This window comes from Gavialis gangeticus, unplaced genomic scaffold (genome assembly GCF_001723915.1).
Source record: "Gavialis gangeticus isolate Ggan-Ray unplaced genomic scaffold, GavGan_comp1, whole genome shotgun sequence".
Lineage (NCBI taxonomy): Eukaryota > Metazoa > Chordata > Crocodylia > Gavialidae > Gavialis > Gavialis gangeticus.
Genome location: NW_017729003.1, coordinates 9,549,841 through 9,569,426, shown reverse-complemented (window position 1 = coordinate 9,569,426; position 19,586 = coordinate 9,549,841). Strand labels below are relative to the sequence as shown.

Sequence of the window (19,586 nt, the reverse complement as noted above, 5' to 3'; positions counted from 1 at the left end):
CTCTCTCTCTCTCTCTCTCTCTCTCTCTCTCTCTCTTCTGTTGCTGTGCAGATGTACCCTGAGAAACACCACTGAAGCACTAGCAAGAATGGCCTCTGCCAAGTGGCTGGAGCAGGGGGAACATAAGACACTCCCTCCCTTCCATTCCCCAGGAGCTCAGCATGTTGCCTTTCCAGCAGAAGTCTCCCCTGCAGGGCTTCTGCCACCACTCTGAAGCCATGCTCCAGCCCCAGTCTTGACGCAGAGAGACGCATCAACATCCCAGGAAAGATGAGTGTTTATAAATTTTTATTTCTTTTTTTTTTAAAAATAATGTATTTAATTTTCTGGTGTGTGTGTACTTGTTTCCTTAGGTTAAGTATTAGGCAGAGACAGACAATGTGAAACAGCTTTCCCAGGGGGCCTCAATGAAGCAGAACGGGAGTGTAACAACTAGGAGAAGGGACCCTACGACTGAAACACTTGGCGCTCTAGTGCCCGTCAAATGCACACGCACATTCTAACACTTGTTTTTGATTAACATCTAAAATTACTGAGAGAGAGATACAGTTTCAGCACTTAAATATACTAACTGAAATCCAAGCACTTGAACACGATTCTTAACTCTAAATTCAAAGTTATTGCACATAAGACATTTTAATGTGTTTCAGACTAAGCAGTTTGTTCCTCTCAATCTTGTTGTTAGTTTTCTTTCAGTAAGCATATCATTTTAAAAATAAAAAACAGAACAAAACCAAAAACGTTTTCAACACCTTCAAAATATTTATCTATTAGTGTTTTTAATATACATAGTCTCCATCAACACTGAGCTGAGATCCAGTTTGGAGGAGGAGAGAAAGGGATTAGTAAACGGTTTTATACATGGAGCTACATTTTGTATACACAGGGCAGTCCATACTAGAGAGAGAAGTGTATGGGAAAGATCCACATGAGGCTGGAATGCAAAAATAGACAGGGAGAAAGAGAACAATCAGCCACTGCTTAAAGCCAGCCAACCAGCTGAGCCAACTGGTGATGATCTGTAGGATTCTGCTTGCCTACCTGCATCCTTCCAGATCCCATCTCAGCCTCATGGTCAAAATGAACAAGACAAGACTATCTGTCAAATCCATGTACATTATTTGAGAGGGGACACTGCTGTACAGTTCAAGACACTTCCTCCTTTCTTGGAGTCTGCACATATTGCCTCCATGGCCTACCCAGGTCCTGCCATTTTAGGGGGTAAGAAGCCAGGATAGGGAATGGAAAGCAGGTCTTCCACACTGCAGTACAGAGCATGACACACAAGATCAGTGGACCAGTCACTGATACTGCAATAAATTAGTTCACTCTGAACAATACCCCCCCCAAAAAAAAAACCCAACCAAACAAAAACCCATAGTGTTTGTCAAGACATTGCTTTTCCTTCTTCATCACTTCTCTACCAATGCAGAGACACCATTACATGGTGTCACAGCTGATGGAAGATATGTGGGCAGTACTGATGGAAGAGCTGCTTGATATGGAGATGACACCATGGGAGGTTGCTCTGGGAACTGTTATGTTTTCAAGTCAGCACACACACTCAAAACACACAAAATTGATCCATTTGCCAACAGGAAAAGTTATGCTAAGGAAGGAGTTCCTGTTGGTAACGTATCTTAACACTGAAAAGCATGGTGGGGGGGGCAGGCAAGCTGGAGAGCAAGGGACTTCAAGTGACTCCAGTGTTCATTCCCCTGTTTACATTTTGGATTCTCTCTCTATATAATGAAGAAGCTGAACTCTTAAGCCACAGGGCCTTGTTCACAGGGTCTAACACATCCAGTGGATCATTCAACTGCTAAACTGAATCCTAGACCAACCACTGCCACATTGGAACTGGTCGAGACTGAAGAAATCCTATGCCTTAGTAACTAATCCAGAACTCAAAGACAGTCTTTTTCCTCTCCAAAGAAGGAAGGCTCTACACGGCTAAAGCCCTACAGGGTTAGAAAAATCACTTTGTTGATTGACTGAAAAACGTATTTACAGGTTATTAAACATGCACAACCAGAAACAAATCCAGAATCAGACATAGGCAGGCATGATGCAAACAAAATAAGAGAAAAGTCCCAAAAGGCAATGACAAATTAGGATTCGGGGGAGGGAATACAACAATGGGTTTTTTAGGAATGAAAGTTCAAGTATGCGTCATGGTCTGCGAGGTGACTGGTGGGGAAGAAATAACTCAATACAAAAGCAAGCCCCAAGAAAAAACAGAGCAGTTCAAGTAGCGCATTGACTAAGAAGGTCAGCCCCTTTAGGAGCGGCACATTCCAGTACAGTGTCCTCAGTCATAGCTAAGTATTCTTTCCTCAGAAGATCAGGAGAAATAGCTGAATCAAGGGGGCTACACAATCTACATGTATATATAATAGAGAAAAAAAGAGCAGGAAACTGGAAGGAAAGGAATGTAGAAGGTTCAACACAGCAAGGCGCATTTATCATCACATCTGGCTACAGAATATTGTCGTCTAATATGGCATCATTGCAAGCATGTTACTGAGGTTTACTGGGACTTTAGCTTTTTTATTTAATTTTTTTTAAGAATATGCAGTAGCACACTAAGCCTAAAAGGCTCTACTGGAAGCTCAATTTTGCATAAGCTCTGGAATGCTCAGTATAAGCCGAGCTGGCTACTTCTGTGGCGCTCACACACACAAACTCACACTGTCCTAGGATATACCCATTTACACAGCACATGTACACATACGCCACCTTTCAATGCATTCATCCACATGCCCATAAGGACACACACAAATATTATTAGCATTTGACGGCTGGGACTATTCTAGGAAACTGAAATGTACGTACACTTTGGGCCCAGTCCAGCCTTGAGTTAAGTCACTGGTGAACCTTACAGAATTAACAGGAACAAAACTGAGCTACTTATCTGTATATGAGCTCATTGCCAATTTTTCCATTAAAAATAAAACTAAACCAACCAACCAATTATATCTTTTGAAGCCAATAACAGATCTCAAGTTTGGGATCAGAGGGGCTGACATGAAGATGGACAGAGGACAGGTGACAGGAAAAGGAGGACACAGATACCTTCTCTTTCATTGCAGAAATGTCATTTTCTGGTGTCTCCCCACACCTTTTAGTGACTGCTTTCCACACCCTGCACTGCTTCTTCCTTAGAGTGTTCTTGACCAGGCTGTTTTGGTTTCTTAAAGCCTAAAGTATTTGGCTTTTCATCAAAGCTTCTCAATCCTTCAGTGACCACCCCAATATTCAGAAATGACCAAACGTATTCCAATCCTAAGACTAGGTGGCACAAGGACCAAACAAGACAGCATAGGTGTGTTCCAGATGGAGAAAAGACCAGATAGAGTGGGAAAACAGCACTCTGCTTACCTCTGTGTCCCATACTCAGTCAGTGGGCTTGTCTGCTGAAGAAGAAAGGAAAATGGCTTGAATCTCACAAAGCCCCTGAGCTTTCAGACTTTGCTTTCCCTTCTCCTGCATAAGGGGGGAAAGGGGGAAAGAGGAGGAAGGATGCTCCCAGGGAAAGGGAAAGTAGAAAACTGAAGTCTATCACTAGTCCCTTATCTTTTCTTCCTTTCCATTATCCATCCCACAAAGCTTACAGGTAAGGTAGGGCTGGAATTATATACCGGATTCACAAAACACAATGGGCAGCTTTATGGCCATCTCTACTGACCCGAGCAGTTGCCAATTTTTGCAAAGAGTGAAAAAAAAAAATCACAAGAAGTTCAAGTCTGAAAAGCCCTAGGAGGTCATCAAGGCTATCACTCCAGCTTGCTGAGGGATATACTGAATCCCACCACATATCTTTAGCTTACACAAAAGCACCCAGAGAAACTATTCTTCAGCCAATACTTTACGAAGACAAAATCACAGTCTGTGTCATGATGTCCTTGTCACTAAAATGCCCCTCTTCCTTCCCTCATCAAACAAACATGCAGGAGCCACTTGCACATTTCTAAGATAGTGATGAATTCTGAGTGCTACCAATCTGAGTTGGCTTTCAGCCAAGTTTTCATAGAACAGGATGAGATCAGAGCTGTTTTTCACTGATGCCACTGGTTCAGGCTTGTCCTATCCAGGACAGGTGTGGAGTATTATTTCATCTGAAGAAATCCTGGTTTTTATTATATTCTGAGATATGATCTTGCTGTTGGTGAGCTGATTGCAGGGAACAATCCTGCACTGCCGCCAGAAAGGACATGGTGATAGAACAGCTCTCCGTGGGTTCTTCTTGCTAGGAGGCTGTTCATGCTTTGTTTTTTTTAATCATCCCCAGGCCACTATTATTTAAAAAGTCCTTGATCTCTCCCATGAGCAAAATGCCTGACAAACTGGAGAGCATGCCCAGTTCCTCTCAGTTGTGTCATCAGCAGGCAGGGGACGAATCCATTGGCAATCTGTTTACCAAAGGATTCTCCCTTTCATGCTAAGGGGAGTTGAGCAAGCCACAGAAGCTATTCACCTGTTATAAGACCACTGTTTTCAAGGTGCATAATATAAGCCTGTCTAGGCTGAAGCCCCAGAAGCAGCAAGACTCTCAGACAAAAATAAATGCCAGTTTCATCTCACCTCTCTACCACACTAGGTAGAGTCCTGCAGTTGGACCTTGGTGATGCCACCCTCCGTCTAAACTGTGGGCAAGCACAGTGCTGTGCTAACTCCTGCTTGTCATTCCAACCATGGTAAAGCAGACTAGGGAACATGCCCGTGACATGCCTAGATATCTGTCTGGGGAAACATTTCAGCAGCTGGATTTATCTAACAAGGTATTAATTCAGTATTAACATGGCTGCATGGGGGTATGTGTAAGCTTGTGCATATTACTTCATGCATGTGTTTGTGTCTATGGGTTGTAATACTCAAGACAGACCTAAAAACGTGACAAAAAATCCCCAGCGAAGCCAGCACTGCAGACATCTTGTATTCTTTTGCTTTGCTACAATGCTAGGTTCTGCCATACTGGGCATCCCTGTGGCACTGAAAACAGCATTCACAACACCCACACACACAGGCTCCCTCTCACACACACCCACACACACATGCATGCACACACACTTTTTCTACCATAGTAAGTTACATTCAACTGTGTTTCCTGATCATCTCATTAAGCTGCTCCTCTCCTTGAACTTGACCGCTGCCTCCCAGCCTTGCTGCCAGCATCCTGACCAAACTGTGCTCTTCTCTGCTTCTACCAGATGTAGCCTCCATCATCTGCCTCGCCAGCTTCTCCCTCCTCTTCTTCAGCCTCCTCTCCAGCTTCCTCAGTCTCTTTCTCTTCTTCATCCTCCCATCCAACGCCGCTCCCAAAATCCCCCGAGAACCCGACTATGTCATCTACAATAAGAAGGGAGTGAGTTAGGGAAATGGCTCTCTTGGGAACATGCCTGTGTACCCCCCAATATTCTGCCCAGGACTTAAGCAGTGGAGCAAACAGTGTGAAGCAGGACCAGGCCCGCTTAAACATCTCTTGTACACATTTCACCCTCCAGTAACGGCACTACCCAATCTCTCCCCATCCCCTCTGGTTCCCACAGTGAAACGGCCAGCTTTTATCTAGAGCTCTCATAATACTGACCAGAACCACGCATGGCACCACTGAGTAAGGGCCAACCCAGCCCTGCCCCACGCTAGCAATGCACCTCACTTTTCTCAGCACTTTCCTCGGGCTCCCTTCCTTCCCTTCTAGCTCTCAGCCTTGTCAGTCCTGCCAACATAGACCCATCTTTACCTGCAATGTCCCTGCTCTCCCAGATGGAGTACAGCCCTCTAACTGGGCAAATTGTGCCTAATAGGGCAGTATTTTTCTGGTAATTGACTACCCAGAAGACACTAAAAGGAGATCCATGTTTATTTAGTAACTCCTGATCTGCTAGGTCTGATGCACAAACTGCTGGGTGAAGTGCTGTGGCCAGTGTTTGGCAGGATGTCAGACTAGATGATCACAAGGTCTTTCTGTCCTTAAAAAACCTATTAATCTGAAGCCCCGTCTTCTGAATTCTAAGCCTACAAACCTGGAGTTTGATGAACACCTAGGCCCAGACTCTTGGTGCATCTTGCTCTTTGTTTTTTCCTGTCACATTCACTTGCCTTTTCCTGAAGCAGTGGTGCAGTGAAACCTTATCCTTTGTAAAGCAAGCTTACTCATTACCATGAGAGTCATGAATCCTTTCTTCCCTTCCCTCTAGTTTCCTTACCGCAGTCTGGGTTTCCATGTATCCGTGTCCCTGTTAGCTCCATGCCAAGCTGGTCGACACACCAGCACTCCCCACTGCTTTGGTCACACTGCATTTTCCGGTAGTATCCATCTTCATCACAGCTAGGGATGAAAACACCTAAAAAACCAGCAATATGTTCCTGAGACTTGGGGGCCAGTGCAAGGACAAGATACATACAGTTCAACTGCCACTGTTTCATTTGATACAAGGAGAGGGGAACTTGGCCACTCCAAGAAGAGTTACTGAGCAACTATCTCAGAAATCCAGCATCTTGCACCTGGACCTGCCTCTCAAGAGGCTGTGACAGTGGTGGGTCATGATATGGGAAAGATGTCATGAAGCAGGAGCATCACAGCTTCAAATGCATCATGATAAAGTATCAGACAAGGCTCCTACTAACTCAGGAGTAGCCCTGTCTGCATCACAGAGTCACACATGGCTGTCATGAGGTGCATCATGTCTTGACTTCAGGGAAGGAAAAGGGCATGTGCACATTCAACTCTGCTTCACAAGGGATGCAAAGGGGGAGAGGGCTTCCCAACCAGAATTGACCTCAAGCTGTTAGTGATGCCAAGCCTTGCTGCCCCAAGTTGTACGAGTAACCAGCACCTGACATCTCAGCTGCCACACAGCTTCTGACTCACCAGGTTTCTTTTTTGCTGCTTCCTGGATCTGAATCCTCTCCAGCTCAGTGAGACAGGGGGGCTCTGTAATATCCAAAACAAACCCTCTTAGAAATAGGTACCTTTCAGGCTGCCTGGACCACTTCAGCTTTCTGATGACTTCTTCAGAGGTTGCCAGCGAATGATGCTGGCGATGAAGACTGCACTAAATTGCTCAGAGGGCCAAGGTCTGCCTAACCATTTTTCCCCTCCAATCCTGATCATCCTAGATGCCAGTGTGTGTGGAGCTCCCCACCCACCCAAAATCAGACTCTTTGCTAACTTTCCCTTAGCCCCTCTCCCCTGCTGGAGGGATGGTCCAAAAGACAGCTTCTCTTCTCTCATGGCCTTCCCACCACCTCACCCACTTCACTGTATGACGGAACTGCCCTCACATTAGACTTCAATAGAAGTGTTACCTGTAGGTGTATCCTCTTGCCTACACTCAGCTCTCTGCTGCTCACTCTGTTTATTTATAGCAGTGTGTATGTGACTGCACACCTTTGCCACAGCATCTAGCTGCCTCACAACATTTTAAAATGTAACTTACACAGGGCAGTCAAATGACAACTGTTCTTAGGAAAACTGCTACTATTGCTGCCTGGTAGTTGCTCTATGCTGTCATCCCACAACTCCATTAACAGCCTGCCTGAACATGCGTGCTTTACACGGTACCTTCAAGATCACCAATCCTGGCTCAGGTGAGAGGGAGTAAGGAATACAGCAGGAGTGGTGAGAAGCCTTTACTGACAATGCCTTAGATATTTCTAACCCACAACTGTGCTGCAGAGACAAGTCCTAGACAGCCTTCCTTGCTGTACATTTCTTAAGCAAGGTGGGCCCTTGGGGGTTCACAGAAAAGGGCCAACATTTTGTGGGGTCCCCAATTACTTGAATGAGCTGACTGAAAGCCCATTACAGCACATTATTCTCTCTCAAGGAAACCTGGTGGGGACGCACTCTCTCTCCAGAAGCAGAAGCACCACTCTGCTGTGGAAACATGTCCATCCTTGTAAGTGTCACAGGAGTTGAAGAAGGGCCGGATGCAGATCTCATACTTGTCCAGGTTGATAGCTGCCAGCTCTGTCTGATCCAGGAAGAGGTCACTGTTTGTGTCCAGCTTGGAAAACATCCAGCCAATAGAATCCTTGCAGCTGGCTACCAGGCTCTTGTCCAGTACTGTGAGGACACACAAGGAAGGGCAGAGAGAAGGGTGAGATACAAATCAAATGTGCCTTCAGCGTCATGCACAGGTCCTCTTAGCCAGCCTAGCCTCCTGGAAGGGGGCATGTCACCAGTGTTCACACTCATACTGCTCTTCATGTACAATCAGTAGATTCAGGATAAAAAAATTAATGGGGGGAAAAATACAAAGGACGGGGCCTTCTGAGGAGCAGTTTTCAAAACCATCAGCTGCTTTCCCCCTGAGCTAAGCTTTTCCATCCGCAGGTCAGGCTCTCTTTCAGAAAGCACCACACAGGGAGAGCCAGGTCAGCAACCACCCTTTATTTTCATACACTGGCCAGATTTTGTCACTGGCACTTCTGAGACACCTTTGCTGAAGAGGTCTCAGGTTGATACATTGTCCTCACATGACAATGGCCTGGGGAATCACACCACCCTGATGAAATGAACACAGTAGGTGGGATGCAGAGCACAAAACCTGGACAAAGTAGGACTGGGAAGTGCAAGTACTTTCCAGCAGGTGCCACCCTGCTGTGCTTCCTGTAATCCCTGCCAGACACACACCAATCCATGCAGCTCTAAGGAAACCAGGTCTGGGTCCCCAGGCAGCACATGCTCCGAATCCAACTTCCCTTTCCCCAGTCGCAGAGGGTATGAAGCAGCTGCCAGTCTGGCTCTGGATGGGCTTTCTAGCAGCAGGGAAAAAACAAACACAGCCTGCTGTTCCGATTAGCAGAGCTGAAGGAGGAAAGCTCACAGAGAGAGCTGGCAGGAGCGTCTGCCTCAAACTCAGCTCCAGCTGTCGACTGCATCGTATGCAGTGCCCTGGGGGAGCACTCAGCTCAGACAGCCCTGCTCGCTGACATTTAAACTACCTACATTCCTCCTAGCCACGCTCACTTCACACTCCACATGTGCTCTGGGACCAACTTCAGCCACCAGTCAGGAGACAAGGGACTTGGTTTGAATAAGCAGAGTGCAGTGTCTGCCTCCCTTTGTATGTGCTCACTCACAAATGCCCACTCTGGGAGACCTCTCCTGTGTGTCCCACCCAGCCAGGTGCATCTAGCACCAATGTATCTAACTCCAACCACACGATTAGGGCTCTTAAAAATTGACTTTTATACAAAGGAGACTTCAGCCACTAAGAAAAGCCCTGCTTCCATTGAAAACTATTCCCTCCCTATATCAAAGGTTCTCTAAGTGACCATAACATACCCCTGGGGTGTTTTCCAAGCCAGTCAAATGGCAGCAGGTTAATAATGGCACATGCATTAAGATACACTCCACTGGATACACTGATTTGAGCTCCACCTATTACAGGAATTGTGAGAAAAGTCTAAGCAAAGATACTGCCACCAAACATTGTCACCAGAGATTTAAATATATAATTATGCACGTAGATATATATATATGTAATCACTCAATCACTGTGAAATGAGGTAGAACACAAAAGCCAATGAGCAAAATACAGCACTGCTACACAGCAGGTTAGCTTCCAATGCATCCAACTGAAACTCCAGGGGGAAGGGGTTACAAAGCAGAAAGAAATAATCTGAGATAACATTGACCAGGATTCCTGGGTTCGCATGCCTATTTGTATTAAAAGGATCATCAGGGATCAAGAGTCAGGAGCACAGTGGGAGGTCATAGGAAGAATGCCTCAAGCCATCCCATACCAACTAACCCCAAGATGGAAGAAGGCCACCTCCCGAATCACCAGCCCCAGTCCATGCACAGATGTCTTCTTTCCAAATAATGTCCTGATCCAACCCTGCTTAGGTCAAAAGAGCTGGCAGTGCCACAGTACAAACTCTGCCAACAATGGGATAAACAAGTCCCATTTAAGTATATACTATTCACCCTGACATTTATGAAACTATACCCCAGAACAACGTTCTCTCCTGCTCAGATTATGGACCAGCTTCTTGGGCCACCAGGTTCACATCAACTGTGTGGAAAGCAAAAATGCTTGGAGAATTTCCCCTGCTTAGGTGAATCTCTAATCCAGCAAAGTAAGTGGAAGCACCTCCACAGAGCTTCTTGCACTGGAAACTCCCACTCCAGCACTGGAGGATCAAGCGGGTAGCAGAGCAACGATACATTATATCTGATTCTCCAAGTGTGCACAGTCTCTGGGGGACTTCAAATCAATGCGATAAGTTAAAGATTTAGGGGGGCAACTCCTGCTAGGCCTGGGCAGCACCTCTGGGATGCCAGCTGTGAGGCTGATGTCATGGAGAGGCAGCACTGTGACTGTGCTCTATTGTACATTGTTTTCCCATCCTCTCCCAAGGACACTGATCTCCACCACAGGCCCCCTCCTTGCTTCTACCTTCTGTTGCTAACACAACACATGTGACATCCATGGGCTTTATTTGCACTTGGCTTATCTAAATAAAGGGCATAGGTGCTGAACAAGGTACCAAGCATGTCAAACAAACCAACCAAGCACAGCTCATGCTGATGAATGGGATAGTCCACTAGAAATTCAAGCCACTGATGTTAGTGAATAAGTATTCCAACAGCAGAACTCCCACAGAGAAGACTCTTAGGCATGTCTGCCAGCACACGCAGTCCAGGCCTGCACAAAAAGCTCAGTTTCTCTCTCTCTTTCAGGGAGGGTACTGGCATGCTTCCTGTCCAGCCCAATGATCTGCACCTCCCATTGGAGAGGAGACACTGATCCACTTCTAGTTTGCATCTTGAATCCAGGAAGTTTTTGGAGAGTGTTGGGGACAACTTCCTGGTACACCCGTTGGAGGCCAACTAGCGGCCATGCTCTTTTTGACCTGCTGCTCACAAACAGAAAGGAACTGGTGGGGAATGTAGTAGTGGATGGCAACTTGGGCAGCAGTGACCATGAGATGACTGAGTTCAGGATCCTGAGGAATGGAAAGAAGGAGAGCACCAGAGTACAGACCCTGGAGTTCAGAAAAGCAGACTTTGACTCCTTCAGGGAACTGATGGGCATGATCCCTGGGGAGGCAAATCTGAGGGGGAAAGTAGTCCAGGAGAGCTACCTGTACTTTAAAGAAACCTTACTGAGGGTGCAGATAGGAATCATCTTGATACACAGGAAGACTAGCAAGTATGGCAGAAGACCAGCTTGGCTTAGCAGGGAACTTTACAAGAAGTGGAAGCTTGGACAAATGACTAGGAAGGAGTATAAGAGCACTGCTCAGGCATGCAGGCATGACATCAAGAAGGCCAAAGCATAGCTGGAGTTCCAGCAAGCAAAGGATATGAAGGGTAATAAGAAAGGTTTCTACAAGTATTTCAGCAACAAGAGGAAGATCAGGGAAAGTGCAAGTCTCACTAAACAGGGGAGGCAACCTATTGACAAATGAGATGGAAAAGGCTGAATTACTCAGTGCCTTTTTCACCTCAGTCTTCACAAGGTCACCTCCCAGACTACTGCACCTGGCAGCACATTTTGGGGAGGAGGTGGTGAGCAGCCAACAGTGGCAAAAGAACAGGTTAAGAACTATTTAGAAAAGCTGGACATGTACAAGTACATGGGGACGGACAGGATGCACCCAAAGGGTGTTAGAGGGCCAATGTGATTGCAGAGCCACTGGCCATCATCTTTGAAAACTCACGGTGATTGGGAGAGGTCCTGGACAATTAGAAAAGGGCAAATATAGTGTCCATCTTTAAGAAAGGGAAGGAGGAGGATCCAGGCAACTACAGATCGGTCAGCTTCACTCCAGTTGCTGGAAAAAATCATGGAGCACATCCTCAAGGAATTCATTTCTAAGCACTTGGAAGAGAAGGCGATTAGAAACAGTCAACATGGGTTCACCAAGGGCAAGTCATGCCTGACTAACCTGATGGCCCTCTATGATGAGATGACTGGCTCTGTGGATGCAGGGAAAGCAGTGGATGTGATATGCCTTGACTTTAGCAAGGCTTTTGATACAGTCTCCCACAATATTCTTGCAAGCAAGCTAAGGAAGGACAGGCTGGATGAGTGGACTGTAAGGTGGACAGAAAACTGGCTGGATCATCGGATTCAGACGGTAGTTGTCAATGGCTCAATGTCTAGTTGGCATCTGGTATCAAGTGGAGTGCCCCAGGAGTCAGTCCCAGGGCTGGTTTTGTTCAATATCTTCATCAATGACCTGGAAGATGAGATAGAGTTCACGCTCAGCAAGCTTGCGAATGACACCAAGCTGGGGGGAGCAGTGGATATGCTGAATGGTAGGGCTAGGCTTCAGAGAGACTTTAACAAATTGAAGGATTGGACCAAAAGAAATCTCATGAGGTTCAATAAGGAGAAGTGCAAGGTCCTGTAGTTAGGATGGAATAATCCCATGCACTGGTACAGGCTGGAGACCAGTTAGCTAAAATGGACCTGGGGGTTACAGTGGACAATAAACTGAATATGAGCCAACAGTGTGCCCTTACTGTGAAGAAGGCTAATGGCATACTGGGCTGCATTAGTAGGAGTGTTGTCAGCAGATCAAGGGAAGTGATTCTTTCCCTCTATTCAACACTGGTAAGGCCACATCTGGAGTACTGTGTCCAGTTGTGGGCCCCCCACTACAGAAAGGATGTGAACAAATTGGAGAGAGTCCACCAGTGGGTGACAAAAATGGTGAGGGGACTGGGGGACATGACTCTGAGGAGAGGCTGAGGGAACCGGGCTCATTTAGTCTGGAGAAGAGAAAACTGAGAGGGGATTTAACAGCCGCCTTCAGCTTCCTGAAGGGGGGTTCCAAAGAGGATGGAGCTAGACTGTTCTCAGTGGTGACAGATGACAGAACAAGGAGCAATGGGCTCAAGTTGAAGCAAGGGAAGTTTAGGTTAGATATTAGAAAGAACTTTCTCATGAGGAGGGTAGGAAAGCACTGGAACAGGTTACCCAGATAGGTTGTATAATCTCCATCCTTGGAAGCCTTGACTGGGATGATATAGTTTGGGACAGTCCTGCTTTGGATAGGGAGTTGGACTAGATAATTTTCTGAGGTCCCTTCCAACCCTAATTTTCTGTTATTCTCTGAATAGAGGAACTGGGGCCAAAGTCCCAGCTCCTCAGCTGCTGCAAGTCAGCAAGCTCTGCTCACATCCAAACCACTGCACTGATTTACACCAGCTGAGAATCTGACTCTATTCACTGCAGACCACTGCTCCTCCCTCCCCACAACCAGCAGGAGTTAGACACTTGTGCACTCATGAATGGACAGTCTGTTGTTTCCATACCATTGACTGGATTGGTCCCTGGGCTTCCAGAACCATTCTGCTTGGAGTTCTCATGCAGGAGCTGGAACCAGTCCCGCAGACGGTCCCCCAGGTCTGCCAAATCCTGCCCAGTGCAGGTGTCTGAAAATTAACATGTAAAACATTAAGCAAGTGTCCAAGCCAATGGTGAGGGAAGGAAGGATGGAAGTGGAGGCTGAGACAGGATGGGAAGTGGCCAATTTACTCCATGCAAGACAAGACAAAACCATGGTACTGGGAGTGGGGGAAGCAGGTCATCCTATCCTTGAGCAGGCCCAACAGCCAGACCCAGAAGCCTGCCAGTGGTCTTTAAATGTCTTTCTAGCACACTCCTCCTGGAGACCTTATCAGCAGACAACGCACTTTGCTCTGTGTCCTTGCCCACTTCCAAGCCCTGCTCCTTCTCATAGGCACCCGGGCTGGAGATTCAGCCTGCTCTTCCGCAACTTCCCTCTCAACAGGTCCCTTTCCTCAATGATTCCTACCTCATCTGGCTCCTGCGTGTGTAGTCCTTCATATGCTCATCTTTCCTCCCCCACCCATCTCTTGCACTCCCCCTTCCTCTCTCCTTCACTTTCTTTTCTTCTTAACTGTCTCCATTAACACCCTGCACTGATGCTGCTGACTCAGTCCCCAGCCCTAGTCCAGCTCCAGTGAATGCAATGAGCGACAGCCAGCCATATCTTTCTCCTTTGTGCTACTTCTCTCCCTCAGACTCTTGCTACTGATCATTTATCAGGCACTAGCCCAGCTACCTAACATGCAGGGGCAGGACAGCACACCAAGCTCCAATAGGCCCTACATACTCTAGTGCTACCTGCTTCTTTGGAGACTTGTCCCTGGGAAACAAAAATTCAAATGCTACCATTGATGCCAACTCCAGGGCCAGCAGCTGGGCTCCACTCCCCCTGATGTAGAAGGCTGGGGGTGCCTGCATACACACACCCAGCTATGCTCCTGTCTGAGGGCGGTAGCCTGCCCTACCCCGCTGTCTTACTGAAGGCCAGCAGTGCTAGCACCTTTATTCTCCTATTGCTCCCCCCTCCAAGGGGCATGTGCTTTTCTTGTTCATTCTGGCACCCACAACTAAGGCAAAGCCACCACTACCCAAAGCCTCCCTCCTACCTTGCTTGGTATCTGTGGTTGAAGTGGGGCTGTGCTCAGTGGGGCAGGGGCACTGGCCCTCACACTTCACCATCAGCTGCTTGCTGGTCAGGCAGGCTTGCTGTTCCAGTTTGCACTGAGAGACAGAGAAAGAAGAGTGAGTGCAGGAGGCCAGACTCTGCTCTGAGCGTTTGGCAGGTCATGCTACCCAAACCACACATGATGCTAAACAGAGAAGCTCCCATGACTCACCAGGGAGCAAGCATGACCCCAGATGAAAGCAACCCACTATCTACATAGGAACACAAAGATCAGATTGCTATATTCAAAGACTTGGGGATTTTTGCCTTCCTCTGTAGCATGTGGCATAGTCCTCTCCCTAGAATCGTCTGAACATACATTAACCTAACAAATTCCCTGCTATTGCAGTAGCAAACCATTGATGGCACCTTTTCTCTGCTGCTCTTTCCTTGTGGCAAATTGTGAGGATTTTATTTTCAAGAGGGTGCTTTGTGGCTGTGGTGTGGCACAGGTGTGGGTGTGTTGAGGGGGAGGATACAGATGATTTTGTGTATTCCTTTGAATAAACTGCAGTCACAGTGCAGGGAACTGGCCTGTGATTCCCAGTGCCTTCTCAGGAGCACACGTCACCCCTCCCACAACTAAGCCAAATTCCTCAATTGCTCCTGTGCCTCCGTGCTGCTAGAGAATTGTCAGAGCTAGAGTCTTGAGCACCATCAACCAAGTGCCAGCACACACCCAAGCGGCACAGCAGGACTTTGTTCTACGCTAGAAACCATGCCAGGCTACCCTGGTACACCCACCTACGCACCCCGCTTAACACAAGTCTTGTTTCCTCTCTCACCACAGAGCTGTAAGTGTGTCCATCGGAGCCACAGACAGATGCGAGCTGAGTCATGTGACAGGGCTTGCAAAAGCTCTCTTTGTTTCCATGGAGTTTCAGCGCAGGCTGCTTGATTCTAACCACGGGAAAGAGAGAGAGATGGAGATGTGTTAGGCAGGTTTAACCCAAGCTGTCTGCTCCCTGACAGCATGGGATGGAGGTGTCCGCTTTTCAGCTCCCCAAAGAAGTCAGCCACTCCTATCACTCTGGGGCAAATCATCCTCATTTGGCAGGCAGCTGTCCACCTGCCTGTCACACTGGGACCAGGGACAGGGTGCGAGAGGAACAGAAGTGACCTTTGAAGCAACAGGTTTATAACCAAAGCCCAAGTGATCCTGGAGCTGGTTTTGCACACCCGGGTTTTCAGGGTGCAAGGGGAAGCAAGTGGGAGGTGGCCCAGCAATCCCCAAGGGAACAATGTGTACAAGAATTGGGTCATTTCTAAAGAACATTGGAAAATAAGTGGGGAAAGACACAATATTAGCGGCTGTAGCTGCACAGGGTTCTGGAAGAGCCAGTCTGCCTTGGGGCCTCTCTCCTGACCCATGCTCAGCTGGTGCAGCTAGAAGTACTGACCAGCCCACAGCATGATGCAAGTTCAAGAGAGAAGACGTTACTCCATTGAGAGCTCCTGACTCCAAAACACTTCTGCTCTCTGTGCTCCAACCAATGCTTGAAGCATTATTCCAGCCTAGGCTCAACACTTTTTGTTTTCCTGTTTAGTTGTGGGCTAAAGAGGCTGGTCCCATGCCACTGCTTTGCTGACAGTGAGGATTTTACATTATTATAGTTGGTAGCTCCCACACATTGTTGTGCCTCTACTAGTGCATGTTCCCATCCCAGGGAGGGCTCCGTCACTGAGACCCAGCAGCAGCTAAAACAGCTGCACCCAGAACACACTGCTGGCTGCAACAGAATCAACCAGGAACTTTAAAGTATGGGGTGTAGGGAGGTTAGGAAACATCTGCTCATCAGCCCATCCTGTCCACAGGGAATCTGGAGCCCTTTGTGTGCTCTTCCTTCATCTCTGACATTGCAGGCTCATGTAAGAATCCACCTGTTACAAGGTGAAGTTCAAGTGATAAATCCTGTCCAAGCTGCAGCTGTGTTAATTAACATCTTCACTAGTGCCAGGCTCCTGCAGTCTGTCTCACGAGTAAGGCTGAGAAGAACCTGACCTGGATTCCCGAGTCCAGGGCAACTAGCTAGTGCCAGCTGTGGCAATGATATGGCTTTGTTCCCATGTGTTTCTAGAACAAAAACATTCCCAGCTACTACCCATTTATAGACAACCCTACAATAATAAACACATGTATGTGCAGCAAAGAAGCACACACAGAGAGGAAAGAATTAGGAAACCAATAAGAAGTTTCTTCTATTTTAGAAGTCAAGAAGGTTATTGCAAAGAACAATCAGCTCAGGAACTGAGTTCAAATTGATGGACTAATAACATGGCAGCATCTGTCTGAGTCTGTTCCTGTCAAAACAGATGACATCTCCCTGCTTGACCTGCCATGGCCTTGCCCCTCTATAGCACTGTTTGCTAAGTGATATTGTTCACACGTCACTGTGTTTTAGGAATATAGGAATAGGCACAGGAAGTTGGCATATCATCTATCCTGATGGACAAGTGGAGTATTACAAAGGAGGCAAACAAGGAAAGATAAGAACAGTTCCAACCTTTTCAACATGATAAGCTGTGACAGGAACAATGTCATTCAAAACGCCTGCACAGATTCCAGGCTCCCTCTTACCTGTGTTCTAGCTTTTTGCGGCTAATGCACATGGCCCTCTGGTAGCCCTGGGCAATGCAAACCTTGTGCCGGCTACATTTCACTTTCTGGCAGGGGTCTTTGGTTGTGTCCAAAGCTGAAGATAGAAAAAGAGAACACTGGTGAACTAAATATCCCCTCTGTCATTTGCAACCCATCCTGCAAATGGCAACACAGTCTTCATCATGACAGTCTCAAAAAGAGCCTTTTGTGGTAACAGTCACCTAGGCTGCACAGCACAAGTATGTCATCTAAACTCGTCCCTTTAAGGCAGCTGCACTCTGGTAGTTAGCTCTCTGTTGGTGGCCATAGGCCAGGACTAGAGCAAGGTGGTAATAGGAAAACCAAGAACATCTTTGAACTTTCCCTTTTTGTCAACTGAAATTTCATTTTCTGCCCTGTACCTGGTCAAAAACCAGCACTTGTGTATTAAGAACATTTCTGCAAATGTGTCCTGCTCTTTTTGCACTGAAAGGTCAACAAAAGATTTTATTTACAAACCAATATTTGGAAAACCCAGGACTGTGTACTACACAGGCTGCATGAACTTTTTGTAAAATGCCTGTTTTCCTAAACTGCATCTTTCTATAAGAGAGCTGTCTCTCGCTCTTTTCTGTAAGGGTGATGCCTGCCACATCCTATCTCCAAAGTACTACATGTACAGCAGCTTAGAGGTAGGACTGATCTAGTGGTCTGAGCATGAAGCTGGGAGCCAGCATTCCTTCCCCCAGCTGTAACCCCAGATCTCCTGAAGACCTTTAACCAAGTGACCTTTGGTAAATCCCTTTAAAATTTGCCTCAGGGTCCTCCTTAAAACTTATTTTTGTGATGCCTATAGACACCTTGCCAAAGGTTATGCAGCAGGTGTTAGGAGACCAACAATGTCTTCTTATTTTCTTATATTCCTTCATCTGCTGGCCTGCATCCATCTGTTGTCTGCTATGATATACTTAGATGATATGTTCCTTGGGGAAAAAAAGACCATTTTTATGTTCTGTGTTTGTACAGCACCCAACATAACGGTCCATGGCTAGAGCTCCTAGGCACTGCTGCAACACAAATATCATCATCATCATCTTCAGTTTCTCCCTCTATAGCGTGGGAGTATTCATGAAGAAGCACTGCAAAAGGGTTAGTTTCTATCTGTAAAGTAATAATTATAAATAACAACATAGCTATAAAAGTTAACAGCTAAACAACACTTCTCATACTGCCTCCTCATCTGAACTGTGAAAAATCTTCAGTGACTAGGGCCCTGTCTGTAGGGAGGGCAAAGTCAGCTTGTCACGAACAGATGCTGGTCACTAAGAAGGCCTGGCTTCTGGAGCTCATGCATGCTGCATACTGTTAGGGCAACTTGAGTCACTGCAGCCAGGGGCTCAGGCAGACAGAAAACAAACCATGTTGAGACCTGACCCATCCAAACCAGGATGAAAGAACTCAACAAAAGCAAATGCAGCACAGAATCAGGAATGCTCTGATCATACTTCTGTCTTGTCAGTCTGATAGCACTGAGCTTATGGGGCCAATTCACACATTGTAAAGGAACTTGCAAAAAATAGTATTCGATGTGCTACTTCCCGGGTCTCAGATGTTGTCCAGTCCTCTGCTAATGCTCTCCCCCTGCCTGCAGAGAGCCTCCTCAAGGGCAGATCACCAGCTGCAGCAGACAGCCCTGGCTGCTGACCAGAACTTCTATCAAGCTGCCCTTGACACCAACAGATGCCTTGTATTTCACAGCCCTTCACAACTGCATGTAGACAGCATTCCAGTGGAGAATGCAACTGCCCCAACCCTGGCTGACAGGAAATCAGGGCCCAGCACTAGGCATGCCAATAGGCCAGCAGTGGCAGAGTCTGTTGCAAATTGGCTCCAGCAGGATGGGCCAGTATCTCAGACAGTTAATGCACAGTTCATGCCCAAATAGAAATGATGTTCAGCTATTTGCTAGGGTAGCAGCCAAAATGTGGAAAGGTGAAAAGAGGGTGGGGGAGGCAGGGGAGAATCAGCATTTCAAGATCATCAATATTCATACTAAATGTGGTGGAGTCACATTGGCCTGTGTCAGATTCCCAGAGTAGCTTTCTTCCTTCATTTGTACTGTATCTACGTAGAAATAAAATTATAGCTCCTCCAAACACCCATAGTAAGAAACCTGTGACATCACAGCCCCATTCTGTTCCCACAGCAATTCCACTGTGATGTCAACGTAAAAGGATTACTATTTCCTAGTGGAAAATAAGCACAAGAGGCTAAATCAGAATAGCCCCCAACACTCATGCAGCATCTCTATAAGCATTACTGGGCAAGACAATTTCATAGTTTCATAGTTTCTAGGGTCGGAAGGGACCTGAGCAGATCATCTAGTCCAACCCCCTGCCATGGCAGGAAGAGCACTGGGGTCAAATGACCCCAGTAAGGTGGTCATCCAACCTCCTCTTAAAAACCCCCAGGGTGGGAGCCTGCACCACCTCACTTGGAAGCTGGTTCCAGACTCTAGCCGCCC

At 46.9% G+C, this 19,586-nt stretch overlaps 1 protein-coding gene across 1 annotated transcript in view; it reads right to left on the bottom strand.

Annotated features, from left to right (window-relative positions):
• Positions 1–271: 271 nt before the first annotated feature.
• SPOCK2 (SPARC/osteonectin, cwcv and kazal like domains proteoglycan 2) overlaps positions 272–19,586 on the bottom strand; it is a 26,062-nt gene continuing 6,747 nt past the window's right edge. The window contains exons 4-11 of the mRNA XM_019507727.1: positions 17,063–17,177; positions 15,270–15,384; positions 14,426–14,540; positions 13,283–13,402; positions 7,853–8,071; positions 6,875–6,937; positions 6,210–6,347; positions 272–5,349 (exon numbers count right to left, since the gene is read on the bottom strand). Of these exons, the coding sequence (XP_019363272.1) occupies positions 5,204–5,349; positions 6,210–6,347; positions 6,875–6,937; positions 7,853–8,071; positions 13,283–13,402; positions 14,426–14,540; positions 15,270–15,384; positions 17,063–17,177 (1,031 nt within the window). The 3' untranslated portion in view covers positions 272–5,203. The remainder of the gene's footprint in view (positions 5,350–6,209; positions 6,348–6,874; positions 6,938–7,852; positions 8,072–13,282; positions 13,403–14,425; positions 14,541–15,269; positions 15,385–17,062; positions 17,178–19,586) is intronic.